Below are 17,051 nucleotides of genomic sequence, written 5' to 3'. Positions count from 1 at the left end.
AGGTGGGTTGACTGCAGGACCTGGCCACAGGCCATGCGCAGCGGTGGTTGGATTACATATAGTAATGAAAATAACTTATGTTAAAAAAAAATAAAAAAAACATAGAAATTTACTGAAAAAGCCAAAAGTCACAGGGGCATCATCAATAGGAAATAGAATAAAAAAAACAAAAAATAGAAATTCACTTGAAAAACACAGGTTACAGAGACGTTATAGTAAGGTTCTGAAGTTACTTGCACAAAACCATCGAAATTCAGCAGTTATAATTAGTGATTTGAAGTAACTATAACTCACGCCCACACCAGGCACGGTTAATTGCCCCAGATATTACAGCACTCATGATAACTTTTAGAACGTCAATAAAAATATCGATGAAACATTAGAAGACAAATTATTGTAGAAAAAACTGTGCATGGCAGGGGCGCAACATATAATTACCTTAGGCCGCAAGTTAATGTTACTTGAAATATCTTTAACTAGAACTGCTGAATTTATATGGTTTTGTGCAAGTAAATCAGAACCGAACTATAACATCCCTGTAACCTTTGGTTTCTCATGTAAGTTTCTATGTTTTTTAAAATTCTATTTCCTAACTATAACGTCCTTGTAACCTTTGTTGTTTTTATATATATATATACATATATATATATATATATATGTGTGTGTGTGTATATGGGGAGGGGCCATGGCTCATGAGAGGTGAAATCTTCAGTGAGTCATTATGCATTCTCTTTCTCAACAGTGGTATGAAGTAGCATTATGTGCTGGGCACAAATGGGTTATGCCATGGTATTTTTCATATGCACTTGTTTTAACAAAAAAGATTTTACCAAAACTTAGTTGCAAGGGGCGAAGTATGTCCCATATGGTAAAATCACATTGGAGAGACCTAGTGACTTTTAGTAGAGTTGATTCCTTGTATAGAGTAATTGTTACAAGCAACCTCTCAGGGAGTAAACCATATTTAATAAACTCGAAATTTACACCTCCCTCCCCCCCCAAAAAACACATTTTACCTCTGGCCAGCAAAAGCATGGGTCAGTCCCCTTCATCCATTGGCTGGCAGCACTGTGGGTGATGGTCTTAGCGTGATCACTAGTCCACCATCGTACGTTTGCCAAGACCTGAACTATTGGCTTTGCCAATGTTTGTTTTCCTTTTTGTGTCCCAAACTGTGTACTGTTAAAAATTTGTTGCAGGGTGTGTGCTATGTGTGTATATTAACTTATTTTAAAAATATGGCTTTAGGCATTGGTGTGTTCCTATTATGTAGCGTTTAGTCAGTGTGCTTGCTGAATTCAGTTTAGTCTTAACAGTTTGTGATCAAGAAGGAATAGGCCAAGTCTAAGATGAATGTTTGTTCTGTTTATACAAATCTAGTAAATGAGCTGGGTACAGGAAGCAAGAATGCCTTCAAAGTCACTGTAAAACTCTAACATTGCTTAGAATTTCTCATCACGCTGTCATTTGCTCCATTTTTTCCCCACAGCAATTACTTGGAGAGCTTTCAGAGGTAACGTACTGCTGACATTCTTGAAGTGTTGCCCAGCGTCTGTCAGTAGACCATGTACTCTGCTTTGTTAAATCCGCAGTGCAAAGCTAAAGCTTGACTGCTTTCACAGCAGTGATTTAGCATGACTGAATAAAACATTAACAAGTGCAAATATGAGTGTGAACATGATTTGTAAAGAGCAATTCGGTGCCCCCACTGCTCTCGCAACTGCACCCCAAATGACGAGTGTACAGATGCAACACAGTACCACCTTTTGCCAACCTTCTTTGAAAGCCTAATAGTCATTTTATTCTTCTTGAAAGCTTTGTATTTAAATTGTGCTGCCATCAATTTTCTGAATCAACAAAGAGCTACCTTATGACACTTAATCCATCTTTCTCATCCGAATCCTTACATTATTTCTCTAATGTCATTCGCCCTTATAATGTAACACTCACTTACATGAGAACTACAACATTGAGCCTTTTCCCAGAAATCCTCTTTGTAATGGCCAGCTGTACCATAATAAGTGAAGGCAGACAATATCTGGGGGGGAATCAGTACCTAAATAAAAGACTCTCACTTTTTATCCACCCTTGGAGATCATGCAACGGTCCATCCACATGAGGGCAGGATTAGTAATGGGTGAAAAGTTACTGAAACTGGCACCTGCATGGTGATGAATTGGTACCAGCTGTTATTTAAATTCCAGGAGTAAGAATGTTTCATCTGTGTCATTGGACTAGAATGAATTGCTTCTCAATGACAAACACACTTATGTTACGAAGTGTGTTCTAGGAGCCAGCCAATAACAGACATGTAATATGGACTTAGGACCAAGTCAATCCCACTGACTTCGGAGGAACTAGCACAGCATAAGAAAGATGGTATGACACTATGGTACTGAGGTTAAACTTTCCATCTGAGAAGGATCATATTTGATTGAATAGAAACCTGTGAACAGGCAGAACTGAGGCCACGATCTTTAAATTCAGGCTAAAAACTCAACTCTCTCCAGAGAACTTGGAGAACAACTTCCATCCTTCTTATGGACACTCCTGATCTGATCAAGATGGATCACCAGACCAAGGCTACTTTAGTCAAACTGATATTAGAATAAGCATTGTTTTACAGCAGCAGTCCACATATTGTGATGGGTTTGTGGGTGGCATAAAACTTTCCTTTACTTTTAAACTGATATCTCTGGCAAGTAATGAGGTGCTGGCAAATGTGTGCTATTAAGTGGTTATGCACTGCAGGCATCTAATATCCATTTAGCCCCAGCCCTTGTTTGGATGCTTCCCATATAGGGCGACAGAGGGAGCAAATTATGTGGATATCAGTGTGATTGCATAATAAAAATAAAAAAATCTGTGCTCATGTTCTATGGCTAGTGAACTGTTACATTAATGAAGAATTCACTTGAACTCAAATTCTGAGTCTTGGAATATTGCAATGTAAGAAATGAATATGAATACCCACTTATATCTATCTCCATACACACCCTCATTGTTTCTTCACTTTTTCCCAAAACATTTTCAAGTTCCTGCACTTTTCATACTCAGAATCTCAAGTATCTCACTTACACTTTTGCTCCCCCTTTCCTAATATTTCTTCATCAATACTCACACTACTATTAAATCACTCTCTCGGCCACTCCCATCAGACTCTCTCCTCTCTAAGTCCCATTACCACACACCCACTCCAGTTAGCATACCCCACACCTGAGACCCCCACTCTCAACCATGACGTATGTGCCGCAACATATCTCATCCAGGGCCTAAAGTAATGTGATCACAACACTTCCATCTGATGGAACTCCATTGACTCCCAGTGCCACCTGGTGCCATCTTCAAAATCAGCTGCATCGTTTAAAAAGCCAGCATAATCAGAATCCCTATTTATCTTGCAGAGAGGCTTATCATCTCTGGTGATTCTCAGCACACGAATAGCCAGTATACCATCAGCCTAAGGAGTGTAAACAAAAAAAAGACAACAAGCCTTCTCCATCTATGCACCCAGGGTATGGAACAAAGTCCTTTTATGCACCAGGGCCGCCCAAGTGCTGCTCCTATTTAGGAAAGAGTTAATAGCTCACCTCTTAAAAGGACACTACATGATAGAGCATTGACTGTCTGCAAACCAGGTTCCTCTCCTGTTATTCATTGACTTTAAGGTGCGCTTGAATTTCTACAGCAGTCCAATGCCTTTTGGCTAGGTTTGTGCTATAGGAATACCATATAGATATATCTATGTATACATTGTATACCACCACTACATAGATGCGTGCAACTGTACCACTGACTTTACTTCTCTAAAAATAATCCAGCAACTTACACAAGGGAGATATGCTTAGTGCCAAACAGAGCATCACAAGACCAAACCACCCTACAGGACCTACTGCTTGTGACAATCAGTAACTGCTTTCCTTGCAGTTTTGCACTTTGTTCCAACAGCGACTGGAAAAAAAGGTTGTCGCTTTCCAGGTTACCTCCTATCAGATAAACACTGGACCCATGTCATTACAACTTACTTGCAAAGAGAGCATTTGAGTTTAGGCTATGAAAAACATTGTTTATGCTCGCAAAATATGCGCATTTAGAGTTGTGCTGTCATACAATTGAAACTGAAAACCTGAAAAAACACAGACTTGATTTGAGTTTTTTTTTAATGTCAGTTGTCTTTTCAGAGGTCATACACAGGAATTCCAAAAGGATGGTAACCTGTGAGGTACAGGACCTTTCAGCAAATCCTTCCTTTTTGGAAGGTAGTGGTGATGGTCAAAGCAGTTTGTAAGGTATTCGTGCCATCACTTGCCTAACATATTTCAGGCAAGGTCTAAGATTACACTTACAAGGCCCAGCGCAGTGTGTGAGAACATGCTCTGCCAAAAAAAAAAAAAACGCAGACAATTGTGACCTGCCAAGACTTTAAATTAAGTAATTCTCCTTTCTTTCTTCCTACTGACTGTTACCAGTATGATCTACTGTAACGTATAAAATCAAGCAAGTGTCCGATGTAAGCTTTAAGGCACATACATGCTTGATAAATCCATTTCACAACATGCTGCGATCTGTAGAGTTCATGCATGAACCTTGTGAGGCACATGATCCACATCCAGATCTTTTTTACAGAGTCAAATAAGATTTATGGAATAAAGATCAGTTGCCCCATAAACTTTCTTCTTGGCATATAACATTGTATTTTAGGTTGAAAATTTATTTCACTTTATCATATCATATTGTGCATTATTAGTTCTGCTAAAGCGGTCCTTCTCCCTGAGGTTAAATAGGTCAGCTTTCCTTTAAAGTGAATTGAAGTCCCTGCTTAATTATCCATTGTCTTTTACTGGGATCTGCAGATACACGTGTGATACTAGAATGGGCCTAGAGTGGGTGGAAGGGAATGAGGGACTCATTCTTTACTCTTTAAATTAAAAGGTCTTTGCATCTCTCCAGAAACAAAAGATGGACTACACTCCAAAGCAACCCGAGCAAATGCCTGCTGCCCCATCTCCACCTCCAACGCCAGCACCAGTTCCAGCGCCACCCTACATACCTGCCCCCAATGTACCATATGGAGGGAACATCAGCCGCCAGAGCAGCACTTCTAGTGACAGTGGTGGAAGTATTATACGTGAAAACCAAAGATACAAGCAAATTCCCATTGATCGTAAGTGTATTAAATGGGTATGACAAATATAATAAGTGTTTAATTGATTTTTGCATTGGTTTACCATCTAAACATATGTAATTTATGCTGATGATAGTTACCCCATATATACGGTTCCATATTAAATTCCTACTTCATTAGGCTTTGTTTGTTCTCTTGGATCAACAGAACATAAGATGTTCTTAACAGATTTTTACCAGCACTTGTTTAAGTGTTCAGGCAATTTGTAAGGACTGCACAGAGTGGCCAAGTTATTTGGGAGCATAAAACACTCTTAAACTTCCGTGGGGCCACATCTGCCAATGAATTTAAAGGCTAACTGTTCACCACCAAACATTTCAGGTATCTAGTAACCGCTGAGGCCCTATACAATTTTTTGTTGTCTTGATCATTTGTTCAGGTATTTTTTATTAACTTGATCTTAAGTGTATTATATCATCAGAACAGAATAATATTTGAATACATGTTTTTCGAAATATTGCTAATTTGGGAAAAGTCGATTTTACTAAAATTTCTATGTTTTAGTTGTATGTTACACAATATTAGTACTTTGAGAAATAAGTATATTCACAAAAAAACATTTTATTAGCTTACTGAAAAATAGAAAAGGAGATGAGAAGAATTCTCCTATTAAGTTCCAAATGCCTCCAGATAAATGATACCCAGGGATGAGGCACTGGTTCTTAACAGCTGTTGTATCTTCTATCCTAGGCAGTTCTCAATAAATGTATACTGATGTTTCACTTACCCCCTTCACTCTTCTGAGAAGTTCTTTTGTCCCCTCAGTCTCCTCCTTTTGCTTCCCCTTTGCCCTCTTCCTCCTTGCTTTTATTGGATTACAGTGACATAGGAGGAGATTCTGTTAAGTGGTTTTCCAGCAGCAGTGAGAACTATTCAAATGTCCCCCATATGGATCTGGGATGGCATGATACCTTCCATGGGCACCTGTAGAGAATATCTACAAACTCATGTACTAAGTTTGGCAGAGATCTTGGCCTACACTGGAAACTAAATAACTTCCTAAGAGTACACCATCCTATCTCCTGAGAGCATGGCAAATGTATGCACAGACAGAATGGTACTGGCTTGTGGAGGAAGAAGAGACTGTTTCAATGGCTCTAGCAAATGAATCTTAAATGAAGGTGTTTATGAAGTCCTATCAAAGGTTGGCGAGTGTTGATGGTCAGAGAAGGATGTTTGAAGTCTTCAGAAGCATTCGTCATGCTGAGGTGAATATATGAAGGTCGTCTCTGTAGCTGTGTTTTCTAACATAAACAAAGGTAGAAGATAGAGTGCTATACAGCCGTTGCGGGTCATGTGTGGAAGCACAGCATGACAGGACAGTGGTTGGTATCCAATAGTTCTAGCACAGGATTGGTAAGGACAGCAGCCTAGTGCTGTTGCTTTTGATAACAGGGTGCCCGCGTGTTGCTTAAAGTGCAAAAAGTTTAGATCATTTTTGAAGGGGAAGATGGATGGAGCCTGTTAGATGCAATCGGTATGGCAATACACACCCTTGGGACATAGCAGGATGAGGTTTGGCATCTGCGTTTATACTTCTTATATTTTCTGGTATCTTATCTGTTAGTGCCATTGTTTCAGATTTTGCAGAGCCTTGATTTTGGATACCATGAGTAGTGGCATACCATCATTGACATTCAAAACTGGGCTCATCCAGTTTTGAATGGCTGTACCCTAACTTCACTCTACCAGCATTTGGACTCCTTGGAGACATGCAGACAATTTAACAGTGACTGTCAGGATGATGCAACAAAAAAGAATAATGAAGCACACCATTTGTAATAGTCACATGAATGATTACATTAGTTACACAGATTCGATAAGGGGGTGAATGAAAGAAAAGAATCAATACCTGGACATATGGGGGGGATATAATCTTGGTACTTATTATCTTTACTGATTCCATTTACAAACGTACTTATAAATATTCACATTCATGGTTTGTATAATCTCATACATTTACAAAGTTTTAAACATTTTGTAAAGCAAATAACAGTTCACATAAAATTTCATTCAACAGTGGTTGAAAATCTCAGATGGAATCACTTTGCTTCTGGGCCTCTCTCTGTATTACTGACATGTTCGCAGAGGCAAACGTGCATTTGAAAGTGCACCACAAAAAAGGTATCACACTTTCAGTGTGCCTTCTAAATGCAGCCCTTTAAAGAGATGAAGGACATTCCCTTGCAGGTAGGTGCAGTCACTCGATACACTTGTCTGAAAAAGATCGCTGTTCCCTTTTAAAAGTGCAGGTGGGTTGCCGCCTCCACAGACAAACACACAGCAGCTTTTTAAAAAACTGCTCTACATTTCTTTTGAAGTTTGCGGCTGCCTGATAGGGCGCACTTTACATGTTTGCACCCGGCGCACCTGCTTTAAGGTGCACCATGGCACAAACATGGAAATTGTACCCTATCTGAAACAGGGGCCCTGGAAGTTGTGCACATAATGAATATATCTAACTGCATAGACCAGGGTATTAGAAAGAAATACAATAGCTTTAAAGCTGCTGCAGTTCAAGTTGTTACTAGAGGTCACTCTCAAGTTAGATATTTCTTGAAATGTCAGTCACAAAGCTGAGGGTGTGTGGCTCCAACCTTGATATCTGCATATAAAATTCTTCTACTGTAACGCCTTGTGCTTGTTGAAAAGCTGCAGTTGCGGTCTACCACCAATAAGTGTCCTCACAGAAGAGTGCAATGTATATGGAAAACTTGTTGCACTTTACTACCAATGGAGGTGCTCACAGAGGAGTGCAATGGAGATAAAAAGGTGCAGTTGCACTGTACAAGCAGCAGAGGTATTCCTAGAATAGTGAATAGGAGCTGGAAAGTTGTATTATATTACCAATAGAGGTTCTTACAAAAGAGTACAGTGTAGATTGAAAAAGTGCTGCACTATATTACCAACAGAGGTCCTCACAGATGAGTGCACTAGTAGTGGAAATCTTCAGTTGTGCTACAATACCACAAAGTTCCTCATAGACGTGAGCAATGGCGATGGAAAGCTACAGTGCTGCTATACTACAAACCGAGATCCTGACATAAATGTGTAATGAAGATGGAAAGCTGCAGTTGTAGTATATTTCAAATAGAGGTCTCCACAGAAGATTACAGTTGCATCACAGCTACTCCTGGGTATATATTTACACTTTGAAGAGAAGAAATGCAAAAGGCACATACATTGACATCTTGAGAAAATATATGGAGCACTGATTTGAACCTAGGCCCAAGTTTTCATTAAACAAATTCTATACGCAATTATATTAACTTTTACAAGATCACATTTGCCATGGGCTGATTTCCTCCATTAAACCTTTACTTTCTTATTAGCAGTTAGGATGTGAACCCCAATGGGAAGTGGTACCTGCATAACTATTCCGAGATGACTCTAACATCCTGGAATGTTCGACACACAATGAATACATGTACCTGCAACACCGGTATGTGGAAGGACAGCAGAACTGCTGCAGTTTCTCACACTGTAACGAGTGGTCCCTCTCAAATCACATAAAATTGATTATAATGTTTAAGTACAAAGCTGAGGAAGTGTGACGTCAAACTCGAAATTTGGATATACACTATTGCTTCTATAATGCCTTGTGCTTGTTTATCAGAAGGAGTAATAAATACACCAAGCTCTCTGATAATGATAAATTGTCACTGCAACTTACAGGATTGTTTTGAGTGTTAAGGAAATAGTTGATGATACACTACTATACATAGCTACTATCCATCACTTAGAATTAGATATGTTTATAAAAAGTTCTAATCTTGTGGAGATTTTTTTGCGTGTGAAAATATATACACCACACACACACACACACGTGTAATGAAAATAATGCAGTCGCTCCTAGTAAAGGCATCCAGTGTCCAAAGTGGATTGTGTTAGGGCGGAACATTATTTGAGTGACATTGGAACAGACTAATGGTGAAAGAGTGCTGTTTGAGAGGCTCTACATATATACGTATTTTTGCATGATATGTTTTTAAATAAATAAATAGGCTGTCAAGAATGTTAATGCTGTCTTTATACCAGACCTAAAAGTGAGGTCTGTCCAGTTGTGGGTAGACCTCTCATATTGGCAAATTAATTGGCAGCTCATTACTCAGGTTGATGACCCAACATACCCTAAACAGAGATTTTTTGTGGAGCAGACGAGTTCAGAAGTCTTATATCCCACACACTACTGTTCTGTCAGAAGTGATTTCAATTGTCCATTTAATTCAAAATATGTTAAACCTTCGAAATTCCAGTTGAAGTTTTTATACTAAATTATTTTCATGAAGCGGTAGTACTTCAGAGTTTTTTTTTCCCTAATAAACCTTGAATGATTTTATGTACTTGGACTTCAGTGTCAAATGATGTTGCCAAGCTTTGTTGTCCATTTAACAGCATCTGATGTACTGTCATACAGTATATTGACTTGAAAATACATTTTATCACCCTAAATCATGCCCTGAGTATCAAAAGCATTAACTTAATAATTTTCCAAGTTAAATAGAAAAGCAGATTTTTCAGTTGGTTTGCTCTTGGGTAAAATTTCGCTATTTTAGATCTGACACCAATACACTGATTGTGTAATACATCTTTTTGTTTAGTATATGTTTAAACTCTCTGGTCTAAATAAGTGCAATGTAACTCTCTGTGAAGTTGAATTAAGAAAGTAACAGTTTTGAAACTGGCAGACACATTTAATTTGGATCCAAACTATATTCACCCCCTCCTCGAATCAATCAGGCAAACCTGCTCTCAGAGAAGACGTGTATGGAGATGCAAAGGGACAGTCAGGCAGACACAAAAAGACATTAGCAATGTAGCGATAATACGAGGACCCAAACCATCTGAGCATTATCAGCATTTTGCTATCTTGAACGGAGAGCAATCGCATTTAAATTGGTGGTGGTAAAGAATGATAGGAAGATAATTTAGGTATGCAAATAGGGCTGTCTTTTTTTTAACTTTATAGGCTATTTTGCTTGTTACAGAATAGATACATTTTCCCAATTGGTCATATGCATAAAAGGTAATTAAGTAGACACAGATGCAGGAATATAAAATATGAGAGGTTTTGTAGGATTAGAGTTTAAGCAATTAGAAGAAAAGTATATGGGGAAACTAGAAAGGATCTTTGTTTCTGTAGAATTAGGATTTAAAGAATAGTTGATACCAAAGAATTTACAGAGGATATTAGTTTACAGATAATGGGAGATAGTGCCATGTGTTGGGGTGAAAGAAGAAATGGGTTAAATAGTGAAGGAGTGGCAAACAGTGGCATGATGCGTAGAATGAGTAGGTCATATTAGAAGGGATAATCTATGGAGAGAAAATGGAGCAGCCCAGGTCAGAACCCTGGTAGTGGATACAGATGAGAATAAGAAGAAAAAAGGTATTGGCTCAAGAAGCTAAATAAGGGCAAATTAAGGAGAGAAGCATAAGAGGCCAAGTAAGACATATTTAGGGAATGAACCAAGAAAGCACCAGGCTGAACAGACCAAAATGATTAAAGGATAACAAGAACAAAAACTTCAGACAGATAATTATTTTCTTCTGTCGTACTTATTATAATTTAAGACATTAAAGATGATTCATAAATGCCAGGATGGCATCCCTGGTCGTCTGCACTAGATAACCCTGTCATTGGAGAAGTGAGGAGAAATTAATAGGCATTATTGGGTGTGGCCAGAGTGAAAGAGAAGAAAAAGAGTTGAAAATAAATGTAACAGGTGGAAGAGAGAGAGTTTTAATTTGGAGATAGTGTAGCTCTGTTTTTAAAATTAATTCTATAAAGATCCAGTAGGAGAACTGATAAAGAAAACACGAAGTAAAGTGAGACTTATGGGAGGCCACACTAGTAGGGTTAGCTTTTTTCATAAGGTGAAACAAACTCAGCATCAGAAACAGTGCAAAAATCTCAAAAATATGTGAGCCAAAAGGAAATGAAGTGGTGAGACGAGACAGGCGAAAAGAATGTAAAAGCTCAATTTTGAGTAATGTAAATTGGAAGGATTAAAAGCTGAATGCACCGAATGGAATAAAGAAAATTTGAAAGTAATGAAAAGGAATTGTCATGAAGTGAAAATGTAGTAATATGAGTTTAGAAATAGTACTCTGTAATAAGTTCAGAGTGAAGTGCTGAATAATATTTTAACAGCTAAAGGGTGGGTGGTCAGAATGGGAAGGACTCTTGATCCATCAACATTCAGGCTTATGTAGAGAAGGGTAGAATGATCAAAGATGGGGGGATTTAAGCTTGGAGGGAGTTTAAAGAGTGAAGTGAGTGGACAGGTACAACATATGAAGGTAAATTATCTGGGAATTTGTTAACAGCAGGTATGAGGGCTGAAGGGATCTGTTAAGTATAGAAAATTGAATGAGTGACAGAGGGAGAGGGAGCAGAGGTATCTTAAATAGAACGTGTTTTGGAACTGTATTAGACTGTACAAATGAAGAAGTGTTTACAAGCTTAAAAATATGATTCTGAGGAGGAACAGTATGTGGGAGGGGGAAGGCTAGAGCTGAAACCATTGATGTGAAACAAGTATAATGAAAATTGAGAGTATGCATGAGTGGTTGCGAGAGTAAGATGTCGACTGGCAGATACAGTGGCTAGGAGTGAACAGGAAGTGCCTCAAACAGTGTTGACATTTTCCTGGAAGGGAGAGGAGGCTACCTAGAAAGCAGTGAATGATGCGTAGGGAAATATGGCTTAAATAAAGCATCATTTTCCTTACCAAAAGAGGATTAAAGAACAGGCAAAAAGGCACCACCCAATGAGTACCAGCAATTGTAGATAAAGGGGAAGTGGGTCACTTAACTGTGCCAGAATCTCCACTTTGCCCTTAAAATGGCAGCCTCAAAATGACCATCCCACCAACCCCACAGCACCCAGGACTGTCAAGACCTTCAGGGCAATTCCAGCCTTCCTGCTACATGGCCCAATTCAAGGGTGTGCAGAATCATGGTTCATAAATAGATCAACAAGAGGAAAGGTATCAGTAATGCGTGTGACCATTCACTGCAAGCCAGGTCTTAAAGGACTTGCCCAACTTCCCTCTCACTGCCTACTACATTCAGACTTCCCCTAGACATCCTGCTCTCAGACACAGGTAAAAGGTGCTCGGAAAACAGATTGCAATGAATGGCATAATTTGTAGAATAAGGGGATCCACAGTATAGCCACCTCTTTACCCATCACTTAACTGCCAACCCACTCCACAAGGGTCCAATGAGCAGCGTTCTTGATTGCGATCCTCCAGCTGCCTTCTAGGTCTAGCACAGCCCTCCCACCACATGACACAGTTAAAGAGCACAGACCCCAGTGAAAGCTGTCAATGCACTATTACATAAACCTCACTCCTCATGACAATATCAATTATAAATTGATGTCCTGGTCTCCCAACATCACTGCATCCAGTACATTGAGTGACTTGAGTTGTCCCATGTTGGACAGCAGTGCTGTCCACTGTACATGATTGCCATGCACCTCTTGCAGCAGAGTTTAGCTTCTTTGAGCCTCCCTCCTGTTACCTTCCAAATACAGACTCTCATTTCATGTCATCTAACAACCACCTGGAACTAACACTGTATTCAGCATTCATGTGTCTGACCTAATTATAACAGTCTCCACTATCTAAGCAAACCTTTTTTATGGTGACTTTAACATTCTAGGCTATGCAAAAACAAGAAAGAACTTGCTGGCCCCCAACAACAGGACAGGTTGTCACAAAGCCAGCTCACATGAAGGAAATTACTTGGGTCTAGTCTGCACATTCATGGTAAACATCATCTGCCACCCTCTCTGCATGCCAGCTGGATAGATTTTGCCATCATCTTTCTCAACATAAGCTGCGGCTTCCAAAATCACTGAAACCAACCAAATCCGACATTGAGCACATTGTTCATGAGCTTCCCACTGGATACTCATTTCAAAGACCTCAAAGGCTTGATAGCATTGGATAATCCTAGCAGAGCCTTGTCTAATCCCAATAGTAATACAATACTTCAGTAGGATCAATTGACCAAGAATGCTGAAGCCCAAACAAAACCACACTTCATGATAGCAAATCATCTGCACCTCAGTGCAGCCAAGAACTTATAAATGCAAGTGTGCTATTAGAGAAAAACAAGAGTGGTACAGGTGCATTGACAAAAGAACATGGCTTCCCTGATGGATCTCTTTAACTCCAGGTACATCATACTGAGCAGTAAACTATCTATTACAGGAAAGCTGCCAATGATGATGTACAACAACATGAACTCTACAGTGGAGTAACTCATTTGTCCGTACTAACGAGAAATACTTTGCTTTTAACATCTTCAAAGATAAGATGAGATCTATTGTGTAGACAACACAACCACCCCTGACATCCTGTCAACAATTTCACAAAACTGTGCATCAAAATGCTTAACTTTTCACACCCTCTCCGCAAACAACCTGGTGACCTTCGACAGTTGATGTTGGCCATATCTTAAAAATGCATCATCTTGGCATATTGATTTGTGGAGAAGTTCCAATATTGATGCTCAAAATAACGTAAATGGCCATTTTGCAGGACATCTTTCTAGAAGCTGCTACTGCTGGGTGGGCCGAGGTGTCCCCAGGAAGTCAAAAATGAATCCAGACAATTTTTCAGTTATGTAGTGATGTGGTATTATTTATAAATGCATGAACACTGAAGCTTCTTAGCACAGTAGTAACAACACAACAGGAGTTATACAGTTGGTACATTTTAAAACCTCTTTATTTCTTTATTGATTAAAAATGAAGCCTCAATACTTTTATGGAAAGTAAGCAAGGAGGGGTGCACAGGTAGTTTCAACACCTCGTTCCATTCTCTTGCCAGTTCATTTGGTCAAGTAAAAATTGACCAGGTGAACATAAAGATAGTTATGGACATATAGCTGAAATTTGACTTCCAGAAGGCAGGATACAGGAAATGAATAACACAGTGAACTGCTACAAAATATATTTGAATAGTACTGTTTACTGATGGGTAACCTGTAAAGACCCTTGCCTTCTGATATTGCTTGACTTCTCTTCTACCTTCCATACCACCAATCGTTAAACCCTAATTCAAATGGCCTCATCATGAGACAGCTTCCACATCATTCAGCAGTAGTTTGTCATAAATGAAAAATATAGCCCAGCCGGTCCTGATGGGGCCTCCAAGTCCCAATATATGACAATAACGTGTAGCCCACATGCCTCGATCCTCCATTCCAGAATCCTTCTAAGGGCATCAGAATTTACCAATGCAATGAAGATACCCGGATCTATCAGACCCTCTAACCAAGCTACAGTACCACTTAGCCGATGAACATCCTCGTAATAATGCAAACCTGAATGCCCAAGACCTACTTAATGCTGAACCTAGGCGAGACATGGTTTGGTTTGTCCTCAGTGCCCACTCCACCAAATATCACCTGATCCAGGATTGGCTGATAGACGTTAATGTAGACTGATTCACACAGCTGCACCAAATCTTTGTGCTTCATTCTTGGCACCATTCTTGGCTTCAGACTGCACAAATTAGGGCCAAGATTGTGTGACATCAATTGCCCTTGCTCCTGAGAGAAGCCATTTCTGCTAAAATATAACTTAAAAGTAGCCCAGGTGCTTGTTATATCCTATTTAAATGACAGTAGTACTGTTTGAACTAGCACATCTACAACTAATCCGACACCCTGAAGAAGTGTTCTTCATGCAGCAGACTACCTTATTAAACATCTTACCAAGTTACCACCACTTTTACTTCTGGCTCACTCTCACAATGGTTTCTCTCCATCTTGCTTAGCAACCAGGATAATAAATTCTGGAGAGCATCACAGAAGAAGAAATTGGCCTTTTGCTGTACTGGATATCAGAAAATGGAAAACACCAGGCACAATGCCACCTTTTGCCATATGGCAAGGTTATCGAACTCCATTCATGTCAAAATTCCTCCTTCCCTTAGGAAAAGTCTTTTTTGCATTGCATCTTCTCACGTTCCCACCCTTGGTATTAAGGGCCATCCGTTTCAACTTAAGCAGTACTCCTACAGCTTATTTGATAAGTTCTCCCTGCCCACCCCACTAGTTTGTGCTCCAGCACCCTTCCACCTTTAGCCTATATCCTAGCTGGTGGATTGGCTATCCTGCACTGATCCCCATAACTGTCCCTTCTCTTCAAGCACACTTTCCCCCAAAGCACAGTATTCCCATTCTTCTGTACATATCATTGTTGTGTTGTAGCTAGGGTTTTCCTATACAAGTCACCTTCCCTATGTACATCTTTTTAGAGCCATACTTAGCTATTCTGTTGGGTGTGTTGTCTCTTGTGCCTCTATGGAAAATTAATAATTGTATGGAAGCTTAATCAACACTTTTAAAGGCAGCCTACATTTGACGGTGATGAAACATATGTCAGTAAGATGCCATGATCGCAGGGATCTCTGGATACGCTTTGCATGGGCACCCTATAATTTTCCTTTATCCCTTTCACATCAGACTACCAGAAAGTAGTGATATAATACTTGGGTGGATAGAATAATCTGATTACCATTAAAGATGATCAGTTTAGGCTGCCAACATTAAATATGCTTTCAGTATTTAGCAACGAGCCTCCCTAATTAAACATTTGTGCAACTTAAATGGTTATGGTTCTACTTGCTACACAGAAGCTTCACATGCGTTCCATCGTCACATTTCTGAATGTTAAGTTTCATTTTAATTAAATGAGCTAAAATAACATTTTTCGTTTACTTGCCTTCCTTTTGCAGGCCGGAAATCTCAAATGGAGGAAGTCCAGGATGAACTTGCTCATAGGCTCACCATTGGTCGAAGTAGTGCCCAAAGAAAGTTCCATGTGCCACAACAAAACATGCCAGTACTGAACATCACTTATGACTCTTCTCCGGACGATGTAAAACTTTGGTTGGAGTCAAAGGGATTTAATTCAGAGTAAGTCACCTTGCCTTACTCAAGTATTCTATTATCCCCATTAATGTTAAACTTTGATTTCTATGCTAACATTCTTATTCTTAAGTCTTACTCATCGCTGTTACTCTCCAATACACTTGTATATGAAATTGCAAGACTTTAAATACTTCAAGACCCAAGCGTCCAGTTGTGTCAATCTTCATATTTGTTGGTAAGAAACTGTTTTTCTCCAGTATTCCCGACTTATCACTTAAATCTATTTGACCAGTCTTATATTACTAGTTGGTTCCCTCAGAAGCCTTCCCGTTTTAGGAAATGTATTTTTATTGAAATCCTTTTTCCAGCATGGCGATTGTCTAAGAAATTGGAGGATACAAATATGTATTCATTATGTCATAGGCTCTCTCTAGCTCTTTGGTTGGCCTGGGATCAACATAGTTGAAGGAAAGAGGTTAAATATGAAACGATGATTTGAATCTTAGCCAGACATTTAATACAAAATGGCTCTTCATCTCTCTGTGCTTTAGCTGCCCCCGTTGATTCCCTCATGCCCCTGCTCATCACATGGTTATGAAAACTGCAAGTTAGGAAACGTGGCGGAGAGGTTAATAAAAATTAATAAAACATAAAATCTTCAGAGCCAGTGCCATCCTCTATATGGCTAGGTGTCTTTAACAAAATAGTTTCTTGAACTCCTTTACCTCAAAAAAGGGATTTTTCTAATTTTCCAGTGTTAGTAGTTGTGTGGAGGGGAAGGAATTGCAGGGCTTAGCACTTGACGCTTCAGACTCCGCCCTTAGCCCTACACATTCTCTTGTCTTGACATCTGTCTCACTGCAGACATCGCGGAAGGGACAATTGTGTGAACAAACACCCTTTCTTCCTTACTACCTCGGACACTTACCTGTAAGCTTTTCCTTGGAGCAAAGAACATAGAACCAGTGCA

The 17,051-nt window shown here is 39.4% G+C and overlaps 1 protein-coding gene across 9 annotated transcripts in view; it reads left to right on the top strand.

The window, feature by feature from the left end:
* EPS8 (EGFR pathway substrate 8, signaling adaptor) overlaps positions 1-17,051 on the top strand; it is a 790,402-nt gene that overhangs the window by 732,789 nt on the left and 40,562 nt on the right. For 8 of the 9 annotated variants that reach the window (XM_069228470.1, XM_069228468.1, XM_069228462.1 and 5 more), the window contains 2 exons: positions 4,951-5,164; positions 15,946-16,126. In XM_069228470.1, coding sequence (XP_069084571.1) covers positions 4,951-5,164; positions 15,946-16,126 — 395 coding nt within the window. Of the gene's footprint in view, positions 1-1,489; positions 1,544-4,950; positions 5,165-15,945; positions 16,127-17,051 lie in introns of those variants that run through there. The other variant, XM_069228471.1, reaches the window with a different exon arrangement.

Source organism: Pleurodeles waltl, chromosome 4_1 (genome assembly GCF_031143425.1).
Source record: "Pleurodeles waltl isolate 20211129_DDA chromosome 4_1, aPleWal1.hap1.20221129, whole genome shotgun sequence".
NCBI lineage: Eukaryota > Metazoa > Chordata > Amphibia > Caudata > Salamandridae > Pleurodeles > Pleurodeles waltl.
Note: the sequence above shows the minus strand (reverse complement) of the source record. Positions and strands in the feature narration are given on the sequence as shown.